At 52.3% G+C, this 27153-nt stretch overlaps 1 protein-coding gene across 2 annotated transcripts in view; it reads right to left on the reverse strand.

Moving 5' to 3' along the window:
• Nucleotides 1-10181: 10181 nt before the first annotated feature.
• Tmem131 (transmembrane protein 131) overlaps nt 10182-27153 on the reverse strand; it is a 135548-nt gene continuing 118576 nt past the window's right edge. The window contains exons 32-41 of one of the 2 annotated variants that reach the window (XM_021631574.2): nt 24570-24748; nt 22010-22137; nt 18642-18766; nt 18334-18483; nt 14393-14555; nt 13476-13597; nt 13278-13374; nt 12984-13081; nt 12233-12384; nt 10182-11180 (exon numbers count right to left, since the gene is read on the reverse strand). In XM_021631574.2, coding sequence (XP_021487249.1) covers nt 10902-11180; nt 12233-12384; nt 12984-13081; nt 13278-13374; nt 13476-13597; nt 14393-14555; nt 18334-18483; nt 18642-18766; nt 22010-22137; nt 24570-24748 — 1493 coding nt within the window. In that variant the 3' untranslated portion in view covers nt 10182-10901. Of the gene's footprint in view, nt 11181-12232; nt 12388-12983; nt 13082-13277; nt 13375-13475; nt 13598-14392; nt 14556-18333; nt 18484-18641; nt 18767-22009; nt 22138-24569; nt 24749-27153 lie in introns of both variants that reach the window. The other variant, XM_021631573.2, reaches the window with a different exon arrangement.

The raw sequence follows: 27153 nt of genomic DNA on the forward strand, positions 1-27153 counted from the left end.
AGGAATTGTTTTGGAGGGAGGGGGCGAGCGAATCAGGCTCAGAGCCAGTGAGAGGTGAGATTCGCGGAGATTCCGGGAAGGTAAGCTTTGTTTTCCTCTGGGGTGGGAGGACAGGCGCCCTAAGGCCCGTGGAAGTTTTCTGGGGGTCACAGGAGAAGAGTTGTTGAACCAGGTTGAGAGGAGCAAGGAGGCCCCGAGCCTTGACGCGTGAGCAGTGTCAGGGCAGGAACTGACGCCGAGACGACCCGGTTAGTTTGGCACCGCGCTAACTTTGATTTAACTGTTCTCTCTCTCTCTCTCTCTCTCTGTGTGCGTGTGTGTGTGTGTGTGTGTGTGTGTGTGTGTCTGTCTTCGGGGAAAGGCTGCACGTGCTTTCAGGTGTCTGGGAAGGCCAGCAGAGGGTGAGGGGTTCCCTGGGGCTGGAATTACAGGCCTGACCTTGGCGCTGGGACTCGAACTCAGGTCCTCTAGAAGGGCAGTAAGCACTCAAACCTCCGCGCCGTTTCTCTGCCCCTCCCCCCAGTCGTGTTTTAGATTCAAACAACCTGCGTGTGGAGCCACGTGCCTGTTATCCTAGCACTTAGGGGGCCGGGGTTAGAGATCAGAAGTTGCACTTGAGTCTGGCTTCCAGGCTGAGACCCTGTCTCCACAACGCCTTCCAGACGGACAAAACACTCCAAAAACCAAGCAAAAAAACCCCTCGGCGGCGCCTGGAGAACAGGGAGGTAAATGTCTGTTACTAGAAGACGATTTTCTGAGTGTGTTCAGAAGCTGGGTTACTCATTCATAAACATGGTTAAAGCTTAAACAGTCCTTTTCATTTCTTTGAAACAAGCAAGAAAACAGTTTCCTCAGCGGTAGGATTTAGTGGCTGCTGGAAAGTGGTACTTTTTTTTCCGCTAATATTTCAGTTGTATTAACATTCACTTGTTATCGGATAATGATGCCTATTATTGCACAAAGGTCTAAGACACTTTTGGCTTATATGTATTTTGTGGTCGGCGTTGTTAGTTTGGTTTGGTGTTGAAAAGTCGCCCACGCGCGTGTCTGGTACACGGGGAACTGGCTGGCCAATGTTGCCGGAATTCTTCGGAGAAGATGCAGTTCCAAACTGCGACCACACGGTGGCGCCACTGCCACAGCAAAGGCGGGCTCAGTCTCTTGCTCAGGGCCTGGTGCCCTCAGCCCCGAGTTCAGCCTCTGGGTCCCGGATCCCACCCTCCTCCAGAACACGTGCTGGCTCTCGCCTCTTCTGTTTAGTGAGGCCCCTGCTTGGGCTGCTGTTGGCTGTGCTCGCAGCTTAGCCGGTTGCCCCCGGCGGACCGTCCTCTCAGCCTCCTGCCCCGCGGTTTCTGCGGGTGCTAAAAGGGGAAGGTAGACTTAGGAGGAGGAGTGGGAAGATCTCGAAGGCGAGGAACCCCCGGGCCTCCTCCCCAGCCCCTACCCTTCTTTTATTTGCTTTTGAGACGGTCTCATGTACCCCAGGGTAGCCTCAAAGACGCTGCAGAGCCAAAGATGACCTTGAACTTCTAATCCTCCTGCCTTCGCTTCCGGAGCACTGGGCTGACAGGCAGGTGCCTGCACGCTGAGTATGGGGTGCCGGGGGGCGAGCCCCGAGTTTTGTGCGTGGTAGGCAAGCACTCTGCCTGCTCAGTCTGGGGGACAGGGCGTCACCGGGCAGCTCAAGCTGGCCTTGAACTCGTCGCCGCCTGCCTCGGCCTCCTGAGTGGATGCCAGGCCTGCGCCGCCAGCTGGGCTCACGAGAGGATGATGTGATGAGGATGGGCCGGGCCCCAGACCCGGCTGGAGGTGGCCTGGCTTTAGGGAGAGCTGTCTTGGACTCGGGGAGACTCGGGCCTGCTAGGCTGAGGTTCGGCAGTGGGAAGATCCGGTCGGCGAACAGGCTGGGTGGAGCCTCCGCGGGCCCTCTGCCCTGGACCCTGGCGGCTGATCTGTGGGGCGTAGGGCACCGGGCCACCCCTGGGCCGAGCCGTCCCGCCATGGAGCCCGTGGCAGGGAGCGTCTGCAGTCTGCTGTGTGTACCATATCGTGGGGTGGCGTTTCCTCCTGCCTTTGTTTCTTATTTTCCCTGTGTGGGTGCCCCAAAGGCCAGGAGGAGGGTGGCTGGGTGCTCTTTCCCCCCCCCCCCCCGCCCTGCCTGGCACGAAGGGGCTGGACGTTGCGTCCTCGTCCCTCGCCGCTCGAGGCCCGGCCGACAGCAGCTTCTGCGACCCGAGTGTGTGGGGCCGGGGGCGCCAGGGGTCGGCAGAGGGCGCAGCCCCTCAGGTGTCCGCGGCGAGGAGGGCCGTGGGCGGCAGGAGCGGCACTTGAAAAGGCCCCGAGGCCGGGGGGGGCAGCCGCGGTGGCCGCCGAGAGTAGGGGCGGCACCCAGACGTGGGCGGGGAGAGGCGCCTCCCTGCCCCGCCTCCTCAGCCATCCTTCGCGCCTTCAGTGTGGATCTCCACCCTCTCCAGCTTGGGTGCCCGCGCCTGGGGCGTTGTCTGTGCCTTTGGGTTTCACGTGGAGGGCAGGAATACCAAGATGTTCCGTGCCGGGAAGGATGCCCGGAGTGCCGCGCGCGTGCACACGAGCACGCGCCCACACACACCTGCAAACCTTCCATCTAATCCTCGGAAGCATCTCCGCGGGCCTGGAGTTCTCAGATCCGTCCTGCCGGTGAAGCTCGGGGGAGGAGAAGGCCTAAGTGCCCGCCCGCGGCCCCCGTGCCCGCCCGGCGCCCCCGTGCCCGCCCGGCGCCTGGCTCTTGGCTGCCCTCTGCCGGATGTCACGGCTCTGCTCGGTTCACACCGCAGAGCGGAGGGCTACGCCGCAGCAGCGCCATCTCCCGCAGGAGCCGCTTCTCGGGCAGGGAGGGGTCCGGGAGTGGAGTCCACACCGGCCAGGGCCGAGAGGGAGAGGGAACCCACAGGCCGGTGGGTGCGGGCGCCCTCCGCGGACGCCCGCGGCCCCTCCACGCCCTCTCCCCCTCCTCTGGGCATCCCTCAGAGCAGCTGTGCGCTTCCAGCCCGAGCCCCGCGCCGTTTCCTGTCCTTCTGCCCGGCCTCATTGATCATCCTGTTCTTGTTTCGTGCCAGTCAGTACCGTTTGTCCCTTCGAATCACGTTAGCGACGTTTGTCATGAAAACCTTTGACAGCCAGGGGCGGGGCAGAGGCGCACGTTCTAAATCCCGGCACTCTGGAGGCCGAGGTGGGCATAGCTCGGAGTCCGAGGCCAGCCTGGTCTCCATTCCAAGTTACAGGCCAGCCAGGGCTACACGCTAAAACTGTCTTAAAAAAAAAAAAAAAAAAAAAAAAAAGAAAATAAAAGATGGAAAACCGGGTATACAGGCATACAGGTCCAATCACAGTGCTCTGCAGGCTGAGATGGAGGATCAACTCAGAACCCTGTTCTCAGTGAGTGATAGGTTGTGTGTGTGTGTGAGTGTGTGTGTGTGTGAGAGAGAGAGAGAGAGACTGTGTGTATGTGAGTGTGCGTATGTGTGTGTGTTGTACATTTTTATTTTTATTTTTATTTCATGTGCATTGGTGTTTCGTTAGGTCTCCCAAAAGTGGAGTTACACCTGTGAGCGCCATGTGGGTCCCGGGAATAGAACCCAAGTCCTCTGGAAGAACAGCCCATGCTCTCAACTGCTGAGCCATCGTTCCAGCCGTGTGTGTGTGTGTGTGTGTGTGTGTGTGTGTGTGTGTGTAGTTGTAACCTGGTGTTTTCAGGAGACCCTGAAAGGCCTGGAGTCTGGTTGTGTGACCTGAGGCAGTCACTTGATGTCCTGTAGCTCAGCTGCTCTATGTTGAAGACTGTCAGGCCTGGAGAGGTGGTTCAGGGAACAGGCGCTGCAGTACCTGTGTGAGGGTGTGAGGGTGGAGCTCAGATCCCCAGGGGCCACCCCAGGAAGCGGAGCGCCAGCTGGTTAGCTAGAGCATGAGATGAGCTGGGCTCTGCCAGAGTCCCTGCCTCAGGGTGCTGAGGAGTGACCAAGACAGACACCTGGGGTCGCCCTCGGGCTGCCACAAGCACACAGGTGAACGCGCATACACAGGCACCACAGGCATGAACGCGAGTTTATTTATCTGTAACTATGTGTAGGCGTGCCTGTCAGAGTGTGGCTTTGTGCACTTGAATGCAGTGCCCAAGCTGGCCTGAAGAGAGGCAGAGCCCCTGAGCTGGAGTTACAGGCAGGTGCGAGGGCCAGACAGGGTGCCCGGGACTGAACTCAAGGCCTCCGGAAGAGCATGCTCCTCACGGCTGAGCACGCCCTCCAGCCCCTCAAAAACTTAGAGACAGACATAGAAATAGATCCTCGCTCCCCAACTGATAACTAAGCCAAATTCACCGTGAACATAGTGGAGTGTTATTTGGCGCTAAAAGGAACATAATTCTATCAATACTATACTACAGTTGAACTCTGTAGCATCATGCTAAGTGAAGTGACCCAGGCCTTAAAGGACAGATGCTGTATTTCACTCACATGGATTGTCTGGACCAGGGTCATCTGTGGTCACAATGTAGGCTAGAAGGAGTAGGGTGATGTCCACTGACTTTCTGTTAGAGCTGACAGGACTTTTGAGACTGGACAATGCCCCAAGTATTCCTGTGCTCACACACAGTAACAATAACACCAAAAGCTAAACATACTTTAATTTTTTCTCTTGGTTCTTTGTCACCCCAGAAGTTTACAGGCGTATTTCTTAATTTTCAAATGTTAGAATTTGCTTTCCTGTCTTTTTTTTTTTTTTTTTTTTTTTAATTGCCCTTATAGTAAGAAGCTGGGTCTTACCAAATCAAACCCAGAAGTGACTTTTAAGTGTATTATTATCCTTTGGGAATTTCACACGTGCACAGTGTGTATTGATTGTATTCATCACTCACTTCTCCCTCCAGCTCCCCCTGGAGGCCCCTTAGCTCATTCCCTCCCAATTCCATGTCTTCTTTCAAAAAAGAAAAAAAAAATACTAACCTTACACCCAGAAATCAAAGAAAGGTCACCATCATGAATGCATGTGGAGGGGTAGTACTTCAGGAGAGGACATCCAGAAGAGAAACAGAAAAGCTCCAGCAGCGGGCCTGGCATAGCCCAGCTCATGCCCAGCTTTCGGGGCGAGTTGTGAGCCTCCTTTAAAAATCCCTTAGGAGGCTGTCCGCTGACTACAGGTTCCCTCAGGTTTAATGGTCTCGAGGTGCCCATTTCTCCTTGTCAGAGCCTTTCTGCCCTTTGTTTTTTTGCCCTGGATTCCTTGGGAGTCACCGTGTGGCTCTGAGAGCTCAACCCAGGTCCTGTGCAGGGGTAGGAAGTGCTTCTCCACAGCCTGGCTCCCTGCTTTCCTAAAATCAGGGTCTTACCGTGTAACCTTGGTTGGTTGGAAACTCACAGGGATCCCCCTGCCTCTGCCCCCTGATTGCTGGCACTAAAGGTATGTGCTGTTCTTCATTTCTAAGAGTTTTGTTTGGTTCTTCTTCTTCTTCTTCTTCTTCTTCTTCTTCTTCTTCTTCTTCTTCTTCTTCTTCTGTCCTTTTCAGAATATAACAATTTATCACTACTGTCTTTCTATCAGAATGTATACTTTTGGGGCTAGGCAGGTAACGCAGGGCTGAGAACACTTACTGCTCCTTCCAAGGATCCAAGTTCAGCTCCACCTTGGGAGACTCACAACTGTCTGTGGCTCCAGGTCCAGTGATCAAACAAATACCTCTGACAGTTTATAAAATGTTCCCTCTCTCTCTCACTTTCTTTCCCTCTCTCATAATAAAAATAAATTCTTTTAAAAAATGATGCTCTCGCCAGGCAGTGGTGGCACACCCTTTTAATCCCAGCACTTGGGAAGCAGAGGCAGGTGGATGTCTGTGAGTTTGAGGCCAGCCTGGTCTACAGAGTGAGTTCCAGGACAGCCAGGGCTACACAGAGAAACCCTGTCTTGAACAACAACAAAATGCTCATGGCCAATGAGACACACTGGTCAGTCTGTGAGCCTCAGCAGGTATGGAGGATGGCTTAAGTGGCGTGACTTTCTGACCAGTCTACACAGCCGTCTGCACAGCCGTCTTCACAGACATCTTCATGTTCTCCGACGGCTTGATTCTGACATACTTCGCTCAGCAGACAGTGGCTGCTGGGTTTCAGCGTCTCCTCGGCAAGCAGGATTCCTACTGAAAGAATAGACTAACTTTGTAACCCATGTTTCTTTTAATTGCCTTGTAACTTATATTTTCAAGTTTTAGGCCCATGTTAATTAAAGCCTCTTAGTGCTTCTCCAGAGATCAGAGGAATGTAAAAGTTCCTGACGTTGGCAATGTGGGAGGGGAGAGATAAGGAAGAGAACAAGCAGAGATCTCTACTAAGTGGAGAGAAAATCATCGTCCTGTGCCTGTGAGATGAGCTTTGTTTGGAAACTGGGCCAAATGGCCCCAATCCTTCTCCTGAATAGCTCCTGACCTTTGATCCAAAGCCTGTAGCCCCCACTCCTCAGAACAGACACGGGATGAGTTAATCACTCTCCCAGCGTTAACTATATCTCGTATGGCAGGAAATTCCAAACTGACTTGAATATCAGATATTTACGACAGGGCTGACTGGACCTAAGAGTGCCCAGACCCAACCAATTATTTTAAAAGTTAAATACCTCATCCAATCATGAATTGCCAAGACGGTAACCTCTGAAAATTCCCACGCCTTGTTTTTTAAAAACCCAAGGCCTTTGTCTCCCAGTGCCACTCCTTGCTGACCAGCAGGGGTGACCCCATTGCACAATGGTCAAAATAAACCTCATACGATTTTGCATTGATGATTAGTCTCCTGGGTTCTCTTCATACCTTCTTAAAACTAGGCTCATTCTGGGCCTACCACTACGGAAAGCATTTCCACCAGGGAGGGGCTTCGGCGCCGTGTCCAAATGCTCATCAGAGTATTATCATGCTGCCTCCTATCCCTATCTGCTGATGACTGTGCAGGTACAAAGACCGGGACACTTGCCGCTGGGATGAGCCTGGCAGGCGGCTGACTCTTCGAACACATCCTGGCCATCACTCATTCGACCTGGGCTGGGTAGTTTTTGCCCCGTGACAAGCTAGAGTTGCCCGAAGACTGTCCTGATTGACGTGGGAAGAGGCGCCCAGCTGTGGGCGCCATCTTCTGGTGGAAAAGGGTATTTCAGAAGAAACATTATTGTGCCTTTCTCCCTCGTGATGCTCCTGGGCACCGAGTTGACCTGTCACTGCTGCTGACCGCGGCAGGGAAGCGCAGCCAGCGTTCCCAGGCTGCCATCATGGGACAAGCCATGTTGGGTTTTAGAGACCAGTGCAGGGTCCAGTGGGATGTGTGATTATGAAGGTTTCCGGCTCCTAGAGCCATCTGGACTTGGGCATTAGCTCCCTTCGAGATGGCTTTCTGGGATGTGGGCCACTGAACGGCGACATGAGACCCTTCTCCAAAGCAGCGCCACCGTGCACATCTCAGGTTACCCTGGAAATGGTGTGAAGCCTGGGGGTTGAAATGCCTGCAGCGTGCTGGCCTTCCCCCACTCCGTCCCCTCCCCAAAGCGGCAGCCCCACCCCCTGGCCGTGAAGCAGTATGCCACCGGTATTTTGCCTGTTGCTGTATGTTATCCTAGGTCTCTGTCTGATTTTCGTTGTTCTCCCACCTCAAAATCTAGCTTGGCTTGCTGGCTTGTGAGTGCTGAGGATGTCTGCCTGGCTGCCCTGCTTGGGTGACTACTGTTGAAAACACCTGGGAAACCTGGGCAACAGCTGGAAGCCCTTTGCTTCCCCTGACGAGCTTATGGGGTTCCTCAAAGAGCATCTCAGGGGTGAGATGGGAACTTAGGGAATAATTTGGCAACCTCAGGGCATCCTTAGCAAGATGGGATCCCCATTGTACCCAAAACACAGTAGATCTTTGCTGTTAACATCTTTTTTTTTTTTTTTTTTGTAAAGATTTAGCTTTCATTTTTATGTGTATGTGTGTATGGCTGCAGATGACAAGAGGTTGCTGGATCCTTGCAGCCGGAGAGACCCGTGGTTGAGGGAGGCTCTGAAAGAACAGTGGGCCGCCTCTGGCCCTCAGTTTGTGAGCAGCTTACTTGTGCAGTAAGATTCTTTGGTGTAGATGGCATGCCTTATTGTTGCAGGATATTTGATCCCATTGTGAACCCCAAAATTGTGAACTGTAAATCCCTGTTTCTTTGGTGTGGTTGAGCCCTAGCACACACCTTTAATCCAAGAGCTTTCTGTACACAGGATTTAATAAAGTTTACCCTAGGTCAAGAGGCGGAACAAGAAACCAGCTAACAACCCAGGAACAAAAGGCCAAAATATACCCAAAGCCAATGGCTTGCTAGCTCAAAGCCTCAAAAGCCAGAGAGCTGAGGAGCTGAAGTCTAAGCTGAAGCCAGAGCTTGAACTAATCTCCCTTCTTTTCCACTGTCTTAAACACCCCTCAACTCGAAGTCCCTCCTGCTCTTAAATCCCTGTCATCTGGTTTCCTGCTCTGTCTCTTGACCTAGGGTTAACTTTATTAAGTCCCGTGTACAGAAAGCTCTTGGATTAAAGGTGTGTGATAGGGCTCAACCACACCAAAGAAACAGGGTTTTACAGCTCACAATTTTGGGGTTCACAATGGGATTAAATATCCTGCAACACTTTCCATTCGCTAACAAACAGGACTTATTCGGTCAGGAACCAGCTCTACAGCTCAGCTCTAGCTAGACGGGAAGCTTCTACCCCTACGGCCTCTGCTGGTTCCGACGGCTTTCAGGAAAAGCGGCGAGGGCCCTACTTGACGTCACACTCTAGGATGGTCCGTATATGCACAGCACTGGCCAAGAAGGGCGCTTTGATTTCTTCGCCTTGTAACTGGCCTCAACACGTGTTCAGCAGCTGCTGCCCAGCCAAAGTTGTTCGTAAAATTCTGGAAATGCAGACAAGAAAAGCACGGTGGAGCAGGAGGCCTCCAGGGAAATGAGAACCCAAACGGATGCACCACCGTGTGCTGCCACTGGCTACCATGACGACGGGCCCGAGACGGGGTAGGAGACTCGACGCTGGAAAAGGGCTGGCTCAATTTGCTAAAAACTCTTAGGTGCGTGCAAACCTTACTTCTCTGCCTTCTAGACTCGGAAAGTCTCCTGTGCAGTTGGTCCCGAGGACTCAGTTTCCCGATGGCATGGGCTGGCATTCCTCCCCGCCCTCTCTGAGCCATGTGGTTCTAGGCCTCAGCTTCATGTGAGTTCTTCCATTCAGCCACATTTCCTGGCTACCACGCTAACGGTTCTCTCTCTTGGGTAAACGGCTCCCTGCTCCCCAAATGCAGCCGCGGGCATTCCTGCACGCAGTCTGAGCCTTCCTGTGCCCAACGGCTCCCTCACACCTGCTTCCCTTGTGGTAAACACCTGTGGGTGTGTGGCACACCCGTGCATGTGTGCGTGGGGTTATGGCAGCCATCTTCACCGACCACTTCACTTGCTAAGGCAGGTTTCTCACGGAGCCTGGAACTCGACCACTGGCCAATGCAGCTAGCCAGCTGGTCCTGTGGCGCCTGTGTCCCTGCCTCCCAGCAGAGGGACTGCAAGCAGGAGCCACACCTGCCTTTATGTGGACTGTGGAAGTCCTGGGGCTTTGATCTCAGCTGCGAGGCTTTATCTACTCAGCCCCACAAGCCCCGCCTCTTTCCTTATTCCCTGTAGCCACAGGATTTCCTGTCATCAGACTCAGCAGAGCCGGCCTCAAATGCAGCGGCAAGCTGGCACAAGGCCCCTTTTGGGGAAGGGCGACTGCTGAGCGGGCCTGTGGCTGGCCTCCCTGTGGGTGCCAGGCCATCGGCAAACACTCCGCTGGAAACTTCACAGCCTCTCAGAAGCTGAGTGCAAGAAGGAGACACGGGAGGTCTCAGACGCATGCTGACACAGGGAACGGTCAAGAGGTGTTAGCCGTTCTGTTTAGGTCGGGGTGGAAGAAACGTATTCCTGGGTGAATCCAAACCGGCTTCCGGGTCATTTCCTATCAGGGACACTGTGTGATCACCAGGAGAATTTTAGGAGCCCACAGACGCCCGTGGCCCTGAGACCCCCCCCCTTTACCTGTCAACTCCAGAGAGCCACACAATGACACCAAGGTCCACCAGGCTGTGAAATGCATCTTGTGTGTAAAAGAGCAGAACGAAACAACTCGAGGCTTTTGAAAAAAGCCTCATTTATTTCAAAGTACAACACAAAGTTGTATGTTAAGAAATACACAATCTTGTAATGTCAAGACTTGGCAATGTGCATTTCAGTTTATCTTTAAAATAAACTCAGGTATACAAATGGTACATACCTCAAGTACAAACAGCACAGAAAATGTGTGTGGTCTCCACTGGGTGCTCACACGCAGCACTGCTTACTCGGCTTCCATTTCTGTAATCTGCTTTTACACCAAGATAGCCTTACTTTAAAAAAATACTCTGGATTTTCAGCACAAAGTCCTCATACATTTTTAAAATTAGATCTTGGCGCATAATATTGTGAAATTATTAAAAACCAAACTTGGTGATTTAGTAAAATTGTCACATGCCAGGACTTGTCAATCAACTCAAATTACTCCCTTAACTGTAATGCCGAATTTGTGTTCTCACAGATAAAGAAAGCAGAAGAGCAGGTGGGGAACTGGGAAAGTCAGGATTTCAGATGGACAGGTCGAAGTAGTTTGTGGCTGAGTCCAGACTTCTGTCTACAAGCACAACAGCAAATCTCAGAGTATCATAATTGCAAAAGATGTGAAAGAAGCGAGTGGAACAAGCCTGCCCTGCCAAGAGGAAGGTGGGGAGGGGACAGCAGTAAGGGCCTTCAGAAGATGTCTTGAAAACTGGCATATCATGATCTGGATGAGGGGCCCCCACTTTGTTTTCTGCTTAATTTTAATTTTCCTGAGGGAAGTGCGAATTAGACCAAGGGTCAGAGCTCCTCCTTCCGATTGTGGGGCTCCATATCCGCCAGGGGTTGTAGGTCTGTCCCAAGTCGTCAGCTGGACCGGAGGCGGAAGGAGCGTGGGCAGTGTTCTCTGTGCCCACGAGGCTGATGCTCGACAGTGTGTTTGTTGGAGTGGAGAAGGGGAGGGCGCTGTTGAGGTTGCTGGACCAGATTGAGCTGCTGAATGGAGTGGTGGACCACAGGCCACTGGTGTTGCCCAGGATGGACTGTGACAAAAAGAAACACCGACACTGAGTGTGAGGTGAGCCCGGCGCAGCCATGAGAAGATCAGATCATACACGAATGGAGTGGCCCTCGGACTTCTTTCATTTGTTTTTTTTTTTTTTTTTAAAGATTTATTTATTTATTATTTATATAGTATTCTGCCTGCATGTGTGCCTGTAAGCCAGAAAGAGGGCACCAGATCACAGTATAGATGGTTGTGAACCACAGTGTGGTTGCTGGGAATTGAACGCAGGACCTTTGGAAGAACAGCAAGTGTCTTAACCTCTGAGCCATCTCTCCAGCCTGACTTCTTTCATTTTTATTTATTAAAAAACTATTCCATATATTTAAGCATGGGTCTGAGCAGGTATGTTGGCCTTTTTTGAGAGCGGGTCTCTCCAGGGCACAGGCATCTGCATGGATCCCAGGCATGGGAATCCGGGTCAAGACACAAGACTAAACAAGAGCTGTGGAGGAGCGGCTTGCAAAGCCCCAGAGATGGACTGACTAGCTGGTGTGTATAATCTGCTGGCCTGCTTTTAAAAACGCTATAGAAACTGATGTCAGAATTATTGCTGAGACACGCCAAACCCATGAAGCTGCCATCACACACTTCTCAACCACCATGCATGTGTGACAGGGTTCTCTGAGGCAAAATCAGTCAGATCACATTTTGATGCTGTTCTGTGAAGGATGAGTCCATTCTTTTTCTTGGCAAGAGGATCTGGTGCATGGTCTCTGCAGACCATTAGAGTGGATGTGTCTCAGAAACAAAGTACAAGCACCTTCCCAGCTTCCCCGGGACGAGTGGGGCCTTGGCCCTGGGGCCTCGGATGGCTAGAGCCACACTTGTGGGAAGAGGATCTGCTAAGGAGGGAAGCCTGAGCCATAGCTGCTCCATTTCCTCACAATGTCCCGGCCCCTACAGCTCTGAAGAATGTGGCGGGCACCCTGACAACACAGCCCTTCCTATTCATGCTGTCCCTGTTGCCTGTCACAGTCCATGTGACAGCAATCCTGGTAATGACAAGAAGGATGGGGCCTGAGTACTCACAGTGGCTGTGTGGGTTGGTGAGCCGGAACTGGCTGGCCAGGAAGGACTGGGGTCTGTTGCTGGAGAGTCCCAAAGGTAGGAGGGGCCGCTGCTGAATTCATTCCAGCTTCTCTGGGAGGACTGACTGCAGGAGCGCGACAGTTTGCTGAAAACTGCTGAAGGGTAAGACAGTGGGTCAAGTTCAGCTGCAGTCACCGTGGCAGAGGTTCTCGGCGACACCCCCGTCTGTGGTCACCGAGGCAGAGGCTCTTGCCCCCCCTTGCGCCATGCACTTAAGCTGACGCGCATCTCCACCACACTCCGGCATGTTCCGGATGTTCCCAAGAGCTCAGGCACGCGGCACACAATCTGAACACCAGTTCACTCGTCACTGGGGGCACCCCGATGCAACCGTCCACCACCTTGTGGTCTGCGAACGCAGTCTCACAGTGCGCCTGGCAGCTGTAGGCGTCACTTCTGACCACAGTCCCTTTTAGCAGCTCTTAAGCATGCACTTTCACACTGTGCCCTGCTGTGCCCGGAGGACTTCCACATGGCGCTGGGCTGCACACTGCACTCCCAGCCCTCTGGCACAGCAGCACAGCCTGCTCCACACCCACACCCACACACTTAAACCACCAGCTGCCGATGCAAGCGAAGAGGAGACACTCTGCTCAGACGGCAGCCATGTGTCCTCCAAGTGTCCCTAACACGTCAGATGACTCTCCTGTCTATAGGCTTCCTATTTACACACCTAGGGTTGCATGCTTACCGCCTGTTAGATTGAAAGAATTTCCAAAGGCCGAGAATGAATTGAGGGGGGTGAAGTCAGGGCTGCCGGGGTTGCTGACAGGACTCCACAAACCAGAGCTGAACATTGCAGGGAAATACACAACATGGATGAGGGTTAGTGAGGGGGTGACCGGGCCCCAAGGACAGCCGCTTCAGAGGGCTCAGATACCGAAGCAAAGACACGGGAGACCGTCACCACGGTGCCTGTATTCCATTAGGGAAGACGCCCCCGCCCCCGGGAGCCACCCTCTGCTGCTGAAGGCGGGCCACACACCTGTCCGAGCCGTCGCTGTCAACAGGAATGTGTGAAATGCCAAGGCTGCTGGAAAAGTCTGATTTGTTTGAAGAAATTTTAGTAAAGCCATTCCCGCCTGCAACAAGGATTCTGAATCAGTGTGGGGTGAAGGTGAATCAAGGCCCCGCCCCTCGCCCACTGTCCAGGAGCGGCAGGCCGTGGGAACAGACCACTCACCCGGGCTCTTGTCATAGCCTGCGGCGACTGCAGCGAAGGTGGGGTTGCCGTTCTTGCCTGGGAGAGAGGCTGCCTTTGTCAGCTTGCTCTTGGTTCCGTTCGGCTGCTTTGCTTTTGTGTCACTTGAGCAAGGAGGAAAACAACACTCCCTCACTCGTGGTGGCAACAGCGGAGGAGTGTCAGGCACCTGTCTTGGGGTGGGGGTAGGGCTCTGCTGCTCCGGACCCAGGGGTGACCACCCAAAATGGCTCAGCGCATAGCTAAGCCCTGTGAAGTGTTTTGGGGTCCAAGACAGCTCCATCACAAGGAAAATAAGGGGTGACTGGGAACAGGTAGAGATCACATTGTGAGGACTCTGCAGGAGGCCACTTAGCAAAGAGACTGCCAGAATATCAGCCAACTGGTGACGTTGACAGGGCTTGGCTGCTCCTCAAGCCGCCTTCCCCTGGACTCATTCCAGACAGAACCCTCCGCTGGTCATGGTCTCTGCCCACAACCATGGGAGAAGCCTGTGTCTGGGAAGCGCCCGCTGAGACGATGTTGGCACCAGGGGGGCCACCTGCCTGGGCATGTGCCACCTGTGCAGCACCTTAGCCAACAGCCACACAGCCTTCTAGCTAGCAAGCCCAAGGGCTCTGAGGTCACAGGCCTGTGCACGCCACTGCTCTCCGCTTCGGTCAAGCACTCAGTGGCTGGGATGCTTGCCTGGCTCCTGGATGTTAACAGTGCTCAGGTGCTAAGAGACTTGTTCGTGGACAGGATAAGCCACTGCTGTGGTCAGGAGCCCACAACACAGAAAGAGCTGACCTCAGGTAAAGGGCTGAATAATGGAAAACGGTCAGGTGGAACAGGACCAAGCGTGTGGCTACGAAGTGTAACGATGACAGCCAGGGGATGTTGGGCGTGAGCAGGCCTACCTGCTGGGACTGTTGACAATGCTGCTGTAGCTGCCACGGGATGTGAGCGGGCAGGGAGCGGTGGGCACACACGAAGAGGCTGGAGTTGGCGAGGTCTGGCGTTGTTTTAAGAAGATGTCTGCACTGAGCGTTTGCAGAGACAGTTTGTAAAGACTGTCAGTAGCTGGGAACGAACAAAAGGCCCATTAATGTCACACTCTGCTCTGACGCTTCTAAATCAGTTATGCTTCATGTGTAATTCAAGTGCTTCTCTAAAGAAAATAAGTTAAGACTATTTAAAGGCTCTAAAGAGAAAGGGGAAATTCGAGTCTCTCTGTGCCCTTGGGCTGTCAGGAAACACAGTGCTTGTTCCCTGATACACGATGGGGTAGTCACCTTCTTCACTGCCACCCCACGAGCAGCTGAAGCCGCTGCTGCTCGGACCAAGGGAGGCTGCACCTCCATTCAAGGCTTAAACCTGACCCGAATGCCCTCAGGTCAAACAAGATTCCTTGTGGTTAGCCTAGCTGAAGGCCTGTCTGTGGCCACGGATTACAAGGCCGTGGCTCTCCTGTGTCTTCCTGGGTCTGTAAACAACTACACAGCCGCTTTAAAAAACTTTATAAAGGTATTTTGATGTCATGTCTGCACTCAAACTAGAAAAAGGAGCAATAACAGAACATCTGTCACCCACACCTGCTGTGCGCCTGGGTGCTGCTCCTACCAAGAGCTCAGGAGAAGCTCTGCCCAGCTCTTTGAGACACCCAATGTGACACCTGGACAGCCTCCAGTGCTCCCTCCCCAGCTGCCTGCTTCTGAACCAGTCCACCCATGTCTCACCCATGCTGCCCAGCATCAGTTGCCACTCTAAATCCTCAGGGTCATGTCAGGACCCCAGTGACGCCAGTGCTAAGCAAAGCTCCTTTCTCCTGAAGCCCACGGTCCCCATTCTCCATGGGGACCTTCCTTCTATGCCCCTCAGTGCACCCCACAAACACCGTCCTCACTGTCAGCCTGCCGACTCTCGCTCTCACCACAGAGGTGGCCTCCGACTCTCGCTCTCACCACAGAGGTGGCCTGTCTAGCAGCTGTTGCTGGCACAAAGCACACATCACAAATGCCATGCTTGTCAAGCTTTAGGACGCCTTAGCACACTATGCCTAGCCAACGCACTGACGTTGAAGGGTGATTTTCTGTGCCAATGCCCAGACCCTTCCCTGCTCACTTCCTGTGTGGCGCCTTCTCTGACCTGCCCGATGGAAAAATCAGTCCTTGGGAGCAGGCCATGCTCTGGTCTGACTTAAAGGTTGGTGTGTTCAAGGCTTGCTCCAGCAGCAGTGTCCAGACACAGCTGGCTCCTGAGGCCTGTTAGTGGATCAGCAGCTAAACAGGCCATGAGGAAGTTGGGGTGGGGCCTTGAAGGGCACATCTCTCCTGGACCCTCTTCTCTCTGCTTACAAGCTTCGAGTTAAGCGGCTTTGCTATGCCACACCCTCCGACCATGTTTTTTGCTTTGCTACAGACTGAAAATCGACAGAGCCAGCTGGCATTGGGCTGATGTGGGCTGACTCTGTCACCTGTGAGCCCAAACAGTTTTCTTGCTGGGTTGTTTGTGATAGTGGCAGAAACGCTGGTAGCACCCTCTGCTCCTGAGAGCTGTTCTGGGGAAGCTGTGTGCCTATGCACTTGAAGAAGACAGATGGAAGGAGACTGAGGAAGCCGTAACAGGCCTTCTGGACTAAGGCCTGAAGCCTGAGAACAGAGAAGGCCAAAACTCACATTGTTTTGTGTAGTTTAGAGACCCTCTCTGGCTTCAGGCACTACTACTGCCTGGGAGGTACTGGCCTTTTCTTTGCATTTTATGCCTTTTAAGCCATGAGGAATATTCTTGGTTTCCTTTGTTGGTACAGGGTATGGACTGGCTGGCTTCCTGTCAACTTGACACAAGCTCTAGAGTCATCTGAGAAAATGGAACCTCAATTAAGAAAATGCCGCCAGCTACTGTGGACAGGCCACCGTGTTGGTCCTGGGTGCTATGAAATCAGGCTGAGGGAACAAGCCAGTAAGCAACATTCCTCCATGGCCCCTGCATCGTTCCTGTCCTGCCTGAGCTCCTGCCATGACTCCTTCTGAGGACAGACTGATGTGGAAGCATATGCTGAGCGCAGCCTTTCCTCCCCAATGGTCATGGTGTCTCCTCACAGCAAGAGAACCCTAACAAGACAGCGCTCCAGCCAGCGCTGCCAAATGGACACCGTCCCTGTGAGCACTGCTTTGTCCTGGCTCAGTCTCAGTGGGACAGACCTAAGACAAACAGCTGTGCCCTCCCAGTCCACACTAAGAAGGTGGGATCTAAGTGTGACAGAGGTCAAAGGGAGACACAGGAGAATTAAGAACTGAGGTAGTGGAGGTGTCCAAAAGGGACAGTGACAGGGTGAGCTGGACACTCACTGGCTCCCTCTGCACACGCTGCTGGCAGTGCAGCCCTGGTAGAGCTTTCCAGTGGGCTCGTGGGGAGAGCCGAGGTTCTAGGGCACGGGACCAGGCCAAGGTATTTTCTAAGCAGGAAAGCACTGAAAGGCAGCACAGACATGGGCCTGGGGATCCTCCAGTCACACAGGAGCTTGGCCTGAGGAGGACTTGGCAGAAGCTGCAGCCATCTTCCTTATTCTCCCTTTGCCCCCCTCTGAGGCATGCACCTGGAATACCATGGAGCTGGAGCCTATTGCCCTTTCTGCTGTGGACAGCTGCTGGTTAGGTTCAGTGACTAGAAGGCTGGCACCCTCTTCTCTCACACTCAGTTCCAAGAACTTGTTCAGTTCTATCAAAGAGCTTTCTTGACTGGCCTCAGACAGCCTATGAGATTGGACCTGGGGGTGATGATACTGCTTCCTCAGCTAAGCTGAGGCCTACAGGGGACCCCATGAGGCAATCATTCTCCTAACCTGTATGTACCACTAGTTCAAGACCTCCTGAATGACCAGACTTGTGAGAACATCTTGCTACCTTTGAAAAGGTGAGGCTGGTCTGATGGCAAACTGTGGCACTAGGCTCCACGGAACATTTCTGTCTGATTTGCACACACAGGTGCAGAGGTAAAGGCAGCGGGCTTGGCAAACAGCTCACGTTCTTGACTCGGGTCCTTGACGGCTTCTTCCCACTGGGCTGGTGTGATGCTTCAGCACCGACAGCTCCCGGGAACCTTATCCCTCTCAGCCTGGCTGGTCCAAAGCAGCCCCTGCAGGGCCACTCACACCCGAGGGGATGCTTGGTCTAGACAGCCTGACTCCCCCATGCGGACATGCTCTTGGCACAGTGGTTCTCAACCCTCCTAATGCTGGGGGACCCCCAGCCGTAAAGTTACGGTTAGGGATCATAACGCAGATATCTGATACGGAGGATGGTCCTAGGCGGCCTCTGAAAGGGTTGTTCAACCTACAAAGGGGTTGTGACACACAGATTGGGAGCCCTGTCTTAGGACCTCCTTCACTTGGTTCTTTTGTCTCCCATGTCAGGCTGAAAGGGTTGAGGACTTCCAGCAACTTTAGCACAGTAGCTTGGCAAATCTGAGACAAGGTCAAGAAAGGAGTGAGAGGCCTCCACACAGGTTGTGTAAAGAAAGCTACAAGGAGTTTTTATCTTCCCAGAGCCACGGCCCTCTACATGGGAGTCACACTGAAGATGGTCACTGTCCTCTCTAGGCACACAATCGTACAGTGACACACCAGCAACTTGGAGCAAGAGCCCTACCACGAATCTCCCATTACTCTCTCTGCTGGAAGTACCCCAATCTCCAACAGCATTCCTTGTCCCTGGCCAGAGAGATGGACTCTGGGCTCTTGCTGGCTAGCTGAAGTTGGCTACAACGGGCCACCCACAATGGTATTCTGGAAACCACGGCCTTACCCTGCAGCACCTGCAACAGGACAGCCCACGGACCACAGTGGTTTCTAAATACTCACAGCTGCTGGGCTTGTGAACTGGCACGGCATCCCACTCTGGAGGAGGAGAGTCCTTTTCACCCTCTGAGCTACTGGTATTGCCCAGTTCTTGACTGTTGGGGAGGAATTTCGAGAGAGCAACTGGCCTGTTATCCAGTAACTTATTTGTACCTGCACAGAATTAAGAAAGGGAAGTTAAAGGGGAGGGTTTTTCTCTGCTTCAACCAACCCTCAGCACAGCCTTGGCTTCATAACACAACTACCAGCCACCGACAGCCAGGAAAACTGAATGATGAAAATGAAACTATCTGTGATCAACATGACAATACCTTTTGTTTTCTGGGAATTTCGTGATTTGGATCCACTTGTTAGTGTAGCTGGAAGAGGAATCTTGGTTGGGAGATTTCTACGCTGTTTATTTTCCAGTGAGGGAGTATATGGTAGTTCGAAGGAACTGAAAGACAAACAAGGACGTAGACACCAATCTCTCCTGTTGTTTGGAGCAAGGGTGTAAGTCACTAAGAACGCACCTACCCTGTCGTTCAGGTGCATGCCTTACTGATAGGCTTTCCTAAGGCATTACCTGCCTAGCTCTAAACCTGCACTCCGCTCTAAACATTCCGGGAGTGTGTGTGTGTGTACACTTGAGAATCTGACCCCTGCTGTCCTGAGTGTGGTACCTGCTTCAGGAAATGTGTACGCAGACTCACTGCATGGTGCCAGCGATGGCAGCTGTGCTGCAAACGAGCCTTTCCAGGATGTGCACCAACAGAAATCCTGGCAGACAGGAGCCAAGTTTTAACCCCTGCAGAACCAGGCATCAGATCAAGTAATGGAACATGAGCAGCACTGCCTGTAAGGCACAAAGGTTCTTCACAAAGCTGTTTCTGTGATGCCCACCAAGGTCAGTTAGGCCCTGGACGTGGGTGAGCTGGCCACAGCTGGGCAGTGGCCCCTGTGGGAGAACCATTGGCGTTGGGTGCTAATGGCAGAAAAGCCATGCCTTTTGGCACAGAGCTGCAAAGTCAGCAAATTTTACTGTATTCTTTTTCAGTGCTGGGTACTAAATCTAGGGCTTTGAATATGCTAGTCAAGTTCTCCACCACTGAGATAAATCTTCAGCATCTTCTTTATTTTGAGACACAGGCCTACTAAGTTGCCCAGGTTGGCTGTGAAACTGCTGTGCAGCTCAGACTAGCCCTTTTGAGTTAGTATTTATTTATTTATTTGGTTTTTTTGAGACAGGGTTTTTCTCTGTATAGCTTTGGCTGTTCTGAACTTTGTAGAGATCCACCTGCCTCTGCCTCCCCAAGTGCTGGGATTACAGGTGTGTGTCATTGTGGCTGGTCAAGCCCTTGAGTTTTTGAGTCTTTGAGTAGCTAGAATTTCAAAATGCCCTGCCATACCCAGTCCTGAGCGGGTATGTTTAGAGCTGTGCCTCTCTCGTTTTCTCCTGAGTGTGCTTCCTGTCCCCAGCGCTTCTGCGTGTGGCATCAGCACGTCCCTTAGAGCCCCACCATCCTCTGGCCTTCCGACAGGTGAAGCGCCACTCTCCCCAGGTTCTCACTCCTAGGACACTGCCAGTGTCTGCTAGGCTCCGGGTGAACAATAAACCACTGCATGCGTTACAGCAGCCAACAGCAGAACAGGTCCAGCTTCTCAACCCAGTGGCCAAGTATGCACTGCTCTCTTACTCCTGGTAAACCAAGAAACTGCAGAAGGCAGAGTGTGACCCATGCAAGAGCACACACACGTTAAAGGGACCTGTCTAGAACTTATAAGGTACTGGGTTCAAAGGACGCTTGTCTTTTGCATATTTCACAAAAGTGCCCATCTTTTCCTTTTTGGAGACAGGGTCTCACTATGTAGCCCTGACTGTCCTGGAACTACATTATGTAGACCAGGCTGGCCTCCAACTCACAAAAACTGCCTCTGCCTCCCAAGTGCTGGGGGGCTAAAGGCGTGAGCTACCATGCCAGGCTCCATAAGTAGTTCTGCAGTTAGTTAAAGAGATAACCAAAGGGTCTCTGTTGGCCCAGGTAAGTAAAGTTTTAAGTAGTATAACAAACTGGAACAAAACTGAAACAAAACAAAAACTCCAACACCACTATGTATGGGCAAGCCTACCAAAACCACAGTGCTACACAACCCTCTGCCTTCCTACTTCGCTGGCAGGGCTAGTTTAAAATTCCAAGTCCTAAAAATGGCAGAAGACTCCCAAGACACACCACCCAGCCCCGGGTGGAGGCTGTCTGGGCTATATTTAGGTCAGTCGACTAAAACTGTGTGTGTGTGTGTGGGGGGGCGGGTCTATTTAACAAAGCTTAACTTCGCCACTGTAAAATTAATTTGCTTTTAAGAAAAAAAGGTGCTAGATGATTTCATTTTTTGCTAATTCAACATTCCTAAATTAAGCAAGACGGTTTTCAGAAAAAAAAGTTTAAAGCTTTTAAATAAAATGAACAACAGCCAACTGACTTGAAAGGATTCCATCTTCAAGGGTGAGAGGTTCAGATACCAGCTCTGTCTCTGGTCACGTTTTACACGCTGCATGGCCCTGCCTGGGCCACAGGGTGGTGACTGAGGCAAGGGAGGCCATGCTGGTGGATCCGGGCCAGTGTGTAAGGTGCTCAGCCCCGAGCTGAGCACACCACGAGGGCGGATTCAGAGCACTCTGCTCTCTGCAGATTAGCTATCTAAACATGCAGAGTGTTAATACACAGGAAAACAAAAGATCTGTGGGTAGGGTCTCAGAGCACACTGCGTGAATCTCTTCTCTTAATGTCAGCTCACTGAACATAGTGACTGCTGCAGCGGGTTTGTGCTGGGACATGCGAAACCTGAAGTCTTTGTACAGGAAGTAAACTCAAATCTTTTAAAGTTTTCAAGATTGAACCTAACAATAGTCAATTTATTTCATTCGGGAAAAACAATCAGTATGTAACAGCAGCGAGCAGAAGGGATGAGGGTTAGGGCCCAGGGAGCGTGGCTGCTGACACCGTCGGGGCGGGAGCAGCTCTAGGATAGGGCCCGAAGCACCCTCACGCATCTACGGCTGAGCCTAACACCACACGTCTTGTCTTCCCTCCTGTTCTCCTCCTTCCCTAATCACTTCTGTACCTGCCACTAAATGGCAGCTCCTACCATGCCAATACTGAAATCAGTTTATTAGGAAGATGCTAACCCACAGTTTAATGACAATATGAAGCCATCTTAGTCAACAACTCAACACACTCATTTTCTTGGGGCAGTCTACAGAAAGCCTCTGTACAGACACTGCCCGAATCCTGCCCTGTGGGTACTGCAGCTTTCCACTTGTCTCGTTGGAGACATTATCCTGGAACATGTTTCAGGCAAGAACGACCTCTTCCAAGGTTTACAGCACAGAACTGCAGATCCCTGCTGCATCCCTGGGCTAGTGCCACAGCAGACTCTAAGCTCTTCCTAAAGTGGCTGAGCCATCCAGGTTACCTCTGAGCATGACTAAAATGGTTCTCAGCCTGGGAATGAGTCAAACCCTCTACACGCTAACCCTGCCCTCTACATGCCTGGCATCAGAAGCAGGTGGGTGTCCCTCCTCAGCAACAGTAGTTGTTAGACACGAGAAGCCAAGAGAAGCAGGTCTTGGCTTTTGTTGCCCTTTTAAGCAGTGACTAGAAACCATCCCTGCTCCCGACAGCGGCCCCAGGACACTCACCTGCTTTTCACATCTGTTGGGATTTCTTTCTTAACATTTAAAAGCTTTTTGCTTTTCTGCTTCACTTGAGACAGTTCGTTTTCGTGTTTTTCCGGCACGGCTTGTCTCCCCTTGTGCTTCTCTGTATCCTGTGAAGACGCAGAGGCAGTCACTCAGAGGGACTGGTAACGTGACTGGAATGGTTTCGTTTGAGATGAAGACACAAACCCGAGGTGACAGCTATGCATGTGAGACGTGGAGAAATGACAATCTCCCTGTTTTGGGCAGAGCCTCACTGCACGGCTCGCTGCTGGCGGAGACTTTCCACATAGACCAGGCATGGTCTTGAACTCAAGGCTCAATATCCTGGCTTGCCGACCGCTGGGATTAAAGGTGTACAGCACGACGCCTGTCCCCATAACCCTCTTTCTTAAAATCTGTTTGTAGCCCTGTCAACTTTTCAGCTGTTTGTAACTTAGTGTAACCGTGTTCGGAGAGTCTGAATTACAAAGGTCATTCAGTTTACATCCATGTCCCACCAGGAGGGTGGCAGTGGCGGCACTGGTTAGCGGCTGCCACTAAAGTAAAGCTGGTCTCGAGCTGCTGTTCCACTGCAGCTGGCCACATTGCTGTGGTCTCTGACCCTCAGCTGCACCCTCCCCACCAGCAGGTGGAGTGTGGGTGTTCCTCACCTTATCAGCGGTTACTGGCTATCACCTCAGAGCCAGGCCCTTCCCCAGGCTTATCAAGCCAGAGGGAGGGAGACACAGATGACAGCAACGTGGCCTGTGCTGAGAAATGTTCCCTGGCCATGTACTGCTAAGCTCGCAGTACAGAACAGGCCAGACTAGAAAACATGCAATGAGTGTTTTTAGAGTAATTGACATGTTAAGGTGTCTACACATGAGCTCAGAAGAGCTGACTCCCGACCAGGCCACGAACCCACCCAAAGACTACTGATGCTGCCTGGGAAGCTATGGCCATAGTGATGTAGGAAAACCAACCTGGTTCATCGTTACACTGACCCAGGATGCCTGGATGACAGGCAGGGTGCCCTCAGCACAGTGGTCAGCCATGGCTGTGGGGTCAAGTGTGGGAGAACAGCCCACCCTCCGTCCAGCCTCAGTGTGGTAACAGGCAGCCTGAACTTCGCAGGCCAGTTTACTTGGCTGCTCAGAGTGAATAAACAAGAGGTCGTGGTGGCTTTAGTACTCACTCATGTACCCTCCTTCCTATCCTAGCCTCTGGAGACTTCAGAATCATTCACGTCCTTTCTGACTCCATCATTAGTTGGGTAGGCGCAGAGCAAGAGCTCTCCTGAAGGTAGGTTGTGAGGCTTCACAACAGCTGAGCCACTTCTCAGCCCAAGAGTGCTCTAAGAAAAGGCAAGGCCCTCTCCAGCACCACTGCCCAAGCGCCTGGCACTTAGAGGTGTTCAGTTTACATTTGGTCATAGAATGGGTAGATTAGGAATGCCCTGAGCTGGACAACCCAGGCCAGTCGTTAAGAAACACAAGCCCATGCCTCTGTACAATAAGCTCCTTCTGAGGGAGGACCATCAGGCGTGGGACTTGGAAGGGTGGGCTCTGAGCCATGTCAGTGAGGAAGCAAATGATATAAACGATGCAGGAACAGGAGACATGAATAAGAGAGGGGAATGCACTAGTGCTACAGAGAACATGGTGGCTGAGCTAGTCAGAGAGGAGCCATTGAGGGGTCAGTCAGAGACGCTGCTGGACCCCACAGGGCTAGCGCAAGTGCCCTGCTTCTCTGGTGATCTGCTAAATGGGAACCACGCCCGATGCTCCAGCACAGATTACAAGTCAAATGGAGTAGACAGAGCACCAGGCCAACAGCAAGGAAACGCAGCGGGGACAGGAGGACATGTGCACCCACGGGAAGTACAATCACCTAGTGGACACAGCTGGGCCTGTGTAGAAAATGATTCTTTAGGCCACTAGATGGAAACCAGAAGCCAGATTCTGGTCCAGGTTTGAGGGCTGCACAGACCATCTTAAATCTGAATTCACACATCTAAAAAGAAAAACGCCAAAGGAGAAGCGGAAGCAGCCTTTCCGCACCGTGCCTACAACTCCCACAGCTGGACGCCTGCACAGCTGAGGCGGGTCAGGTGTTCTGCTGCCTTATTCTGATGTTAAACTCCCTGGTGGCTGCTGACTCAAAGGGTGGGATGATGTTCTGAAGTGTCCTAGGCTGGGCATCTTGGCCCTCCTCCCTCAGGGAGAGCCACTGCTGCCCCTGCCTTGGGGGTGGGCTGTCACTGACACCCTGTTTCCAGCACGACTACACAACTGAACGAGCTCCACTCTGTCCCCTCCGTGAGGGTTAGAGCAGGGTCAGACTACACAGAGAGGCTGCTCCCTAACTCCTCAGCAGGGTTTCAGTTTCCCACTACTCTAACATTTCCAAATGCTCTTCTCCAGGGGAAATGACGTCACTGACAGCAGAGGCGGGCTGCACTCTGCAGGCAGTGGGGAGGCATGCCTGAACACAATGAGGACATGCGCTTGGAAGCTGTCCCGAGCTAGGTGCTGTGAGGTCCCATGACAGCCCCACGTACCTCCCTGAGGAGTGGCTCTGTGTCGGGGTTGGAGGTCTCTGTGGTGGTGGAGGAGCTGTCATCGTCAGCCAAAGTGTCCTTCAGCTCATCCTCCTGGGGCTTCCCCTTTCCCCTCTTCTCCTTCTCCTCCTGCTTCTTTGGAGGCTTAGCTTTGCGTTGTTGGAGAGATTTTCCTTTCCCTGGGGATGAAAAGTCGGAGTAAAAACAAAGCTCGATCCAAACAGCTTCAGACACAAAGCAATCTTCAGCTTTGTTAGGGAGTGCTAGGGCTTCTCTCTCTCTACTTTTTCCTTCTTGGGTTAAAGCTGGTCCACCAGGTTAGTCTTTGTGAGGAGGTTGTTTAAAAAGCCAACTTCCCTGAGACACAGCTGATGTGCCATGGACTATGCTCCTTTTATAGGCACAGTTTGGCAAGTTTGTATAGATTCAGCAGATCTGGCAAACATGCCTGGAAATATTTGCCAGAAGGTGCCAGAGCTTTAAAAAAAGTTACAAAAGGGAGAGTCAAAGCCTCTGAAATGTGTTGGGAGATGTACTCTCAGTGGAGAAACATATGATGTGCTTCTCCATGCATCACTTAGAGTGAAACCCTGGCAACAGAGCCTAAGGCTGGTCCAGTCCTGGCCTATCATTTGAGGCCTGAAGAGGAAGTACAAAAGCCCTAGAACAGTAGTGGCCATGCAATGTCACACTGGCGATGGCCAGAGCAAAGAGAAAGCTTAGTGTATAGACAATCTGGATGTCCCCAGAGCCAGCCCCAACATACTCTCAGCCATGCTCCAAGTGCTAGGAGTACGATACTCAACAAGCTGATCCTTGCCTCATGGAGCTCTCTTTAGAGGCTCCAGAGAGGCATGGAAATCCCCAGATTCTAGCACCACACACTGACCCACAGGATCGGCAGACAAGAGCTGCAGAAGCCACGCTTCAAAGTGTCCCTGTGAGACATCCTTCTAAACACCGGCGAAAAGAATGACCGCATACTTGACTAAACGCTGACTTGATGCTTACCTCAAACAATGCCCCTGTTAAATGGTCACCTGGGGATGAAAATTTTGGCATCTGTATCAGAGGCTGGCAAGCTCTGGGGCTAGATCTGACCTTTGCATGTTTTGTATGGGTTGAGAGTGGAGAGTAACTTAGTGGTTTTTAGATGGTTAGAAAACAAAGAAGTCTTGTCCATGCTGGGCAGGCACTTCCCCAACTGAGCTGCTCCCCAGCCTCATATTTGTCTCTACTATTAACTTCTGTCTTCAGCACCGTATGGTTTTGTAAGGTTTACAGCATTCCCTCACTTCAAAGCCAAGGCCCTCTAGCTCCTCACCCAAACATGTTTTCTGGACACTGTGAGAGTACCCTCCCTCCTCAACCATGCTGGCATCCTACCCCGCTACCGTCGGTACTTAGCTCTTCTGGTTTTATGGCTTCATATAGCTATAATAGGCCTGGCCATGCTGTGTTTTAGAAGAATGTGGCAAACTTCGGGGCTCTGGACTAAGAAAGCTGTTGAACGCTGTAGGTGGGGCTCAATGAGCCATCCTAGTAGGAGCATGGAAGATAGACCTATGAAGCTCCTGGAATTGGGGTTTGAATTAAAAATGGCCTTGCAGGCCCATATATCTGAATGCTTGGTCCCTAGTTGGCAGAACTATTGGGAAGGACTAGCGTGTCTGTGGGAGTGGCCTCGGACATGTCCCCAGCCCGTACCCATCTCAGCCAGTAATGTCTTCCTACTCTGCCTGCTGCCTCAAGCTGTGCCCACCCAGCTCCTGCACCGTGCCAGGTCTGCCTGCTACTGCCGTGCCCTGTCTCGATGGTCATGGACCGAGCTCTGGAATCAAATGCATTCTTCTACAAGCAGCCTTGGCCACTGCGTTCTGTCACAGCAACAGAAAAGCAAGCAGGATATGGTCCCGCTGGCCGTGCTGCAGCCCACGCACTTGCCGCGTCTCCCGGAGGAGCTGCATGCTCCGCTCAAGGGAGCCTTCCTCCCTCAGTCTGCTGGCCCTAACCTGTAACTCTGAAATCAAGACCTCCAAGGCTCTTGTCCTGACTCACTTGAAATGTATAGATGACTTCTGGTGGCACCACCTCAGCTGGGTGGATGAAAGCCTACTGGTAGCCATGGGGATCACATGGTGTGTGTGCCGCATTTCTTTCCAAGGTTCTGAATTCCCAAACCTCTGTGGCTCTGGATTGCTCTAGTCTGAGGCCTTGCCACTGCCAATAACCTTTATTCCTGTTTACTTCAGGCCTTAGTTCAAGCTGCACCCAAGAGCCGGTAATTGCTCATGTTGTTACTCTGAAACCTTGTCCTCATGCTTAGTCAGACCTCGCACTGCCATTTCTTGTTGCCTCGTCACCATAACTGGCCATGGACTTCCCATCCTGACTTGTTGCTCACACCTTCCCTAACCCGCACATCTGGCACACTCTTTACTCTTGGCCATCAAGACCACGGCGTGTGCACAGCCGCCACTTTCTGCTGTCCCTGCACTGTTGGACCAGCTTCTTTGGACACCTGCTTTCACCAATTATTTCCTCTTTTGCACACCTTTTCCTATTTAGAGGGGGTGTCAGTGTG

Source organism: Meriones unguiculatus, chromosome 16 (genome assembly GCF_030254825.1).
Source record: "Meriones unguiculatus strain TT.TT164.6M chromosome 16, Bangor_MerUng_6.1, whole genome shotgun sequence".
NCBI lineage: Eukaryota > Metazoa > Chordata > Mammalia > Rodentia > Muridae > Meriones > Meriones unguiculatus.